Genomic DNA, 5,621 nt, shown 5'->3' with positions numbered 1-5,621 from the left:
ACATTACAAACTTCACATTCCCTCAAGGGATAGAGAATAATCTCTTTAACGCAAAACAATTTGGAATATGGCCTAAGGTGCAAGAGGACGTAGAAAACTTTGGTAAAAAGTGCATAAGATGTGCAGCAAGTGGAATAGACCACCAAATTCGGGACCTTGTTGCACCAAAGAATTGTGGGGCCATTAAGAACAATACAGGTTGATTATATTGATACATTGCCTAAGATCCAAAAGGGGGTTTAGTATTTATTAGTGATAGCAGATACTTTTTCTGGATTGGGGGAGGTGATTCCCACCAGAAATCATACTGCAGACACTATCGCCGAGAAGTTGTGGGAAGTAGTGTTTAGTAGATATAGGACTCCAAAAATAATTGAATCAGATAATGAGCCACATTTTATAGGAGAAGTTATTAAACATTTATTACAAGCTTTAGGAATAAAACAACAACTACATGTCCCCTATCATCCTCAATCATCAGGGACGGTAGAAAGGACAAATTGAACTATTAAACAAGCTCTATGCGAAGTAGTGTAAGAAACTGGCAAAGATTGGGACGATAAATTACCAATGCTGTTGGCAGCCATCCAAAGTAGTGATTGATTGGGTACTGGTTACCACCCTTATCAAATTTTCTTTGGAAGGCCTATGAGATTGTGGAACCCTTTATTATATCCAGAAGAAGAAGAAGAAGAAGAGGTGTCAGTTATTCAATAGGTAAGGGAGTTACCAATAGAACTTAAGAAAACAGAATTTAAACTGACTGACACCATTGAAAAAGCAAAGGACTATGTGGAGCGTGCCGGAAGCTTCCGCCCAGGGTCTGAGATGCTGGCCCCTGTTCCCCACTGCCGGCCCCTCTGCAGACACCCAGGGTCCCAGCCACTGGCCCCAGGTCCCTGTCAGCCCCCTCTGCAGCTGCCAGGGTCCCAGACGCCGGGCTCCGCTCCTGGCCCCAACCCGGGGCGCCGCAGCTGCCCCCAGCTCTGGTTCCAGCCTGGGCCAGTGAGGGGCGTAGACAGGGGTAAGGTCGGGGCCAGGAGGGAGCCTGCGGCAAGGAAGCTGGTGGTTGCAGAGGGTCCAGCGGACAGGACCTGGGGAGGGCAGCTGGGACCCCGGGCACTTCAGAAGGGCCGGCTGGTGTTGACCTCCCCTTGTCCGGCATATTCCCTGGTTCAGCACTGGTCAGGTCCCGAGGGTGCTGGACAAGGGAGGTAAAACATATATATGTTTCATATGACTTTTAAACAAAACATTTGTTTGTAGATGATCCAAGCATGACACCCAGATGTACAGAAACTATTTTTCTTAACCTGTGTACTATATACATTTTTTAAACATTAGCTTTAATAAAAAAGAAACTCAGTTTGACAAACTGATCAAGAACTGATCAAGAACCCGGGGACTAATGGAAAGCCACCTTGCATCAGAAATCTGCAGTTTCTTCTGGTAGTGTAGGAATTATGGTGAGGCCAAGTGACAGGCTGACAATGAAATAGGTAAGATGACAGTGACAGAGAGGGAACTTAGCAATGGAGAGAGCAGTGCCTGGTGATGGAGTGATAAGACATTAGGTGTGAGGAACTTCTCACTTTTGCCTGATCTTTAGATTATGTATTAATATTACTTAAGAATCCCCAGTTATCACTTTAAGGACTTATTAATTTAAAGATTGATGGTTTCTTGTCCCAAAATCAGTTCCAGTTTTATTTAAATGATTATATAGTTGGGAACCCTGATTTGCACAGTTACAACACTCACACTGTAGGAACTCTTTATATTTAATATAGTTTATTAATACATTTAGCTCAGTCACAAACACCCCAATTTAACAAGATAGATAGAGAACATACATCTGCACTTCCATATCCTCACACCATCCCTTGTACAACCACCTGAAGTGTTATCCATCATCTTCCTCATCACCTTCCCCATCATCACCAGTGTCCATCATTCTAGCACCTTTCCTCCTACTGCCCCTAGGCTGGAATGCCACTTTTATACTATGTTATACTGACACCATTATATTTGATGCATATTCAGTAGGGGATTTCCCCCCCCCCTTTTCCTTATTTGTATTTCCTCACCTTATTAATGTTGAAGGTTTTTTTTCCCTATAGGTCAGTATATCATTGATCTTTACTTATTATCAAATACGTCAATTCGTTACCATGGCCCTTTTCTGGTTAGGTATCACATTTGTTATTTCTGTCCTAACCAGTCATTTTAGGCTACATCTACACTACAGGGGGGGGTCGATTTAAGATACGCAAATTCAGCTACGCGAATAGCGTAGCTGAATTCGACGTATCGCAGCCGACTTACCCCGCTGTGAGGACGGCGGCAAAATCGGCTTCCCGTCGACGGCTCTTACTCCCACCTTCGCTGGTGGAGTAAGAGCGTCGATTCGGGGATCGATTGTCGCGTCCTGACGGGACGCGATAAATCGATCCCCGAGAGGTCGATTTCTACCCGCCGATTCAGGCGGGTAGTGTAGACCAGGCCTTAGTCTGGTCTTAACTGGATATTTTGGGTTTTTACAAGTTGTGGTGTACCTGTTAAAAAGGAATGAACTTAGGAAAGCCCCTATGCCAACCTGTTTTAGCACGTCATATGCGGACCTTATGCTTTAGCCCATCACCTTCTATCTAGGTGAAAGGTCCCGAACATATGTGAGCCAACTTTGCTATCTGGGTGAAAGGAATAAGACATGTGTATGCTAACTTTGCCTTAGCTCAACATACAGGATGTAGCCTGTAAGTTCCTTCAGTTACAGCCAAACCACTTTAATATAAATGTATTATAGCATACTATAATAAAAGATATATTCAAAACCATAAAGAAATCAGAAATCTTGAAGAAAATATATCTCTATAGTCGAGCAAGCAGGTTAGCCCTATAGGCTACATGAACCCCATCACACAGGTGCGGGTATGGAGGGTCAGGCATTTGTGGGGATAGTTTTGTCGCTATTTTCCACCTCTCAGAGTGGAGGAAGAATATCATAAAAATGATATTCTCGACCCTGGTGCATTTTTGGGATGTGCACCATATATATAGGCACCATCATCAGTGTTTGGTACCTATCTAGGTCTTTGAGGGTTTTGCTTATATTCTTTGAGTTTACACTAGTTGCATTCAAAAATAATTCCTATTGTAATTTCTTGGACAATAACCCATCCTTTTACTTCAACATCTACATTAGGAATTGTTGAAGACTTATTACCTTTATTCATTAATTGGGTAATAACTTGTTTGGCTTTATCCATCTTGTTAGTAATTTCTATGAGGTGGGTCTCCTTAAGAGCCAACAATAACTTTAATTGTAACCCTAGCAGGGGAATATAGACAAGAAATGTGGGTGTACTTTGGATAGTTAAATCCCGATAGGCTGCGTTAAACTGGATGATGATGTTTTTAAAGGGAATAATGGAAATTACATGATTCCCTAACAAAGTAGATTGCCTTGGAGTAAAACAAATTTGAGACTATGAAAGGACACTCCAAGGGACCATACTGGTACCTTTTTGATTGGTTACCATGCAAAATTGGCTGTTTCCAGCATAGGTCACCCTCTTCATCAGAGTCTTCCACTTGGTCAGCCTCACCGGGAATTATGATGATGATTAATTCAGTAAGTCCTCTCCCTATAGGCCACATAAAACAGTGTCTGTCTCAAACACATTACACCTACAGATGTACTGAGGCCCTTAACCTCTATTTTCAGCTCCCCAAGTATTTGGGGTTTTCCATTGGGCTGTTAGTCTGTACAAAGCTTATTGTTTAAAGATGATAGGCCTCAAGACTTATGTTAACTTGCTAAAGCTAATATCTTACAGAATAGAGGTCTGTAGGTTTCTTGCATTACTACTAAAGCTAATGAAAAGCAAAATATAATGCAAAGCAGTGAATATAATAGAGCTGGGCTACAGTAGCAGTGAATATGACAAAGGCAAACTAGCCCAATGGGCTACAGAACTTCCACAATGCTGAGCTCAGCCAAACGGGGACACAGCACCCTTGATTAATGAGGAGATGTCCTTCCCCCCTCTTGTCACACAGGGTTTAAAGTCAGTGGCCCCAGCTGATCACCTTCTGCAGGTGTATTTGCCCACTTTGTCACGAAGCTCTTTGGTTTTGACCCCATAAATGATAGGGTTGAGCATGGGGGGGATGAGGAAATAGAGGTTGCCCAAGATGATGTGAACGTGGGGAGCGATGCCCTGACCAAACCGGTGAGTCAGACTGGTTAGGAAGCCGGGACCATAAGATGTCAGCATCACACAGATGTGGGCTGTGCAGGTGTTGAGGGCTTTCTCATAGGATTTCTTGGAGGAGATTCTGAGGACAGCCCTCATGATCAGACCATAGGACAGGGCAATGAGTGTCAGGTCGAACCCGATGACTACAAACACTATAACAAAACTGTACATCCTGTTCACTGTGATGTCCCCACATGATATCTTTGCCACAGCCATGTGCTCACAGTGTGTTTGGGCGATAAAGCGGTTGTCACAGAATGACTGCCTGCTCAGGAGCAGGGGCAGAGGCAACATCAAGATAACAGATCTGATCAAACCCATGAGCCCTAGCTTAGATATTCGTGTATTGGTGACGATGGTGGCATATCTCAGAGGGTTACATATGGCAACGTAGCGATCAAAGGCCATTATCACGAGAATGGCTGACTGCATGAAAGAAACCGTGTGAAGGAAGAACATCTGGGTGAGGCAGCCACCCACAGTAATGCTCCTCAAATTTAACCAAAATATACACAGTGCCTTCGGCACAATGAAGATAGATGTGGCAATGTCTGTGAGCGCGAGCAGGCAGAGTAGCAGGTACATCGGCTTGTGCAGGGTCTGCTCTTTCCCTACAACAAAAAGAAGTGTAATATTTCCCAAAAGGCTGATAATGAAGGAAATAGAGAAAGGGATGGAAATCCAGACGTGTCCAGCTTCCAGGCCAGGGATACCCATTAGGATGAATGTTGAAGGGTCAGATGTGGTGAAGTTGAAAGTTGCCATGAAGTCGTCAATGTGTCGATCTAGCTCAGAAATGCTCAAGATGCCTGTGAAGGGAGAGAAGCACAGTGAAGGGGATTATACACTTTATACAACAATTGTTATGGTAAATGTGTTATAGTTATTAACTCTCTAGAAAGGGGATAAGCAGTGTGGTGGCAACATTTGCAGATGGCACCAGATTATGTAGGTCATAATCAAATCCAGAGAAGTTCCCAGAGGGAGATACCCAAGCCAGGTGAATGGGCAGCAGGATAGCAGATGAATTTTAATGTCAATAATTCAACGTGTATGCCCATTTGAGGGAAAAGCTTGAACTTCTCAAATACTTCACAAGGTTCTAATTTTACTGTGTGAGAGGGACCTGGGCTTCATGGTACACAGCTCTATGAAACCATTCTCAAAATGCAAACATGGACAGAAACTAAGCAGAGACATTGGATTCCAATAGGAGTAGGATGGAGAATCATACAGAAAATACAATGCTATGAGATCAGTCAGTCTATGCTTCACCCTCCTCTAAACTCCTCTGTGTAGTATAGGAGATCCTTTTCACACAGGATATTGCAGAAATAGAGGGGTTCAGGTGTGTGCAAC

General features: G+C 43.4%; 1 protein-coding gene across 1 annotated transcript; it reads right to left on the bottom strand.

Annotated features, from left to right (window-relative positions):
* Positions 1–4,088: 4,088 nt before the first annotated feature.
* LOC135881146 (olfactory receptor 52P1-like) lies at positions 4,089–5,027 on the bottom strand. The gene has a single exon (XM_065407688.1). The coding sequence runs from the start codon at positions 5,025–5,027 to the stop codon at positions 4,089–4,091; it is 939 nt and encodes a 312-aa protein (XP_065263760.1).
* Between the last annotated feature and the right edge of the window lie 594 nt (positions 5,028–5,621).

Source organism: Emys orbicularis, chromosome 1 (genome assembly GCF_028017835.1).
Source record: "Emys orbicularis isolate rEmyOrb1 chromosome 1, rEmyOrb1.hap1, whole genome shotgun sequence".
Taxonomy (NCBI): Eukaryota; Metazoa; Chordata; order Testudines; family Emydidae; genus Emys; species Emys orbicularis.
The sequence above is the reverse complement of the archived record's forward strand: the minus strand, read 5'-3'. Positions and strand labels throughout refer to the sequence as shown.

Coding starts and splice junctions, on each gene's coding strand:
- LOC135881146 (XM_065407688.1), bottom strand. CDS start 5,027: ATGGCAACTTTCAACTTCACCACATCTGACCCTTCAACATTCATCCTA.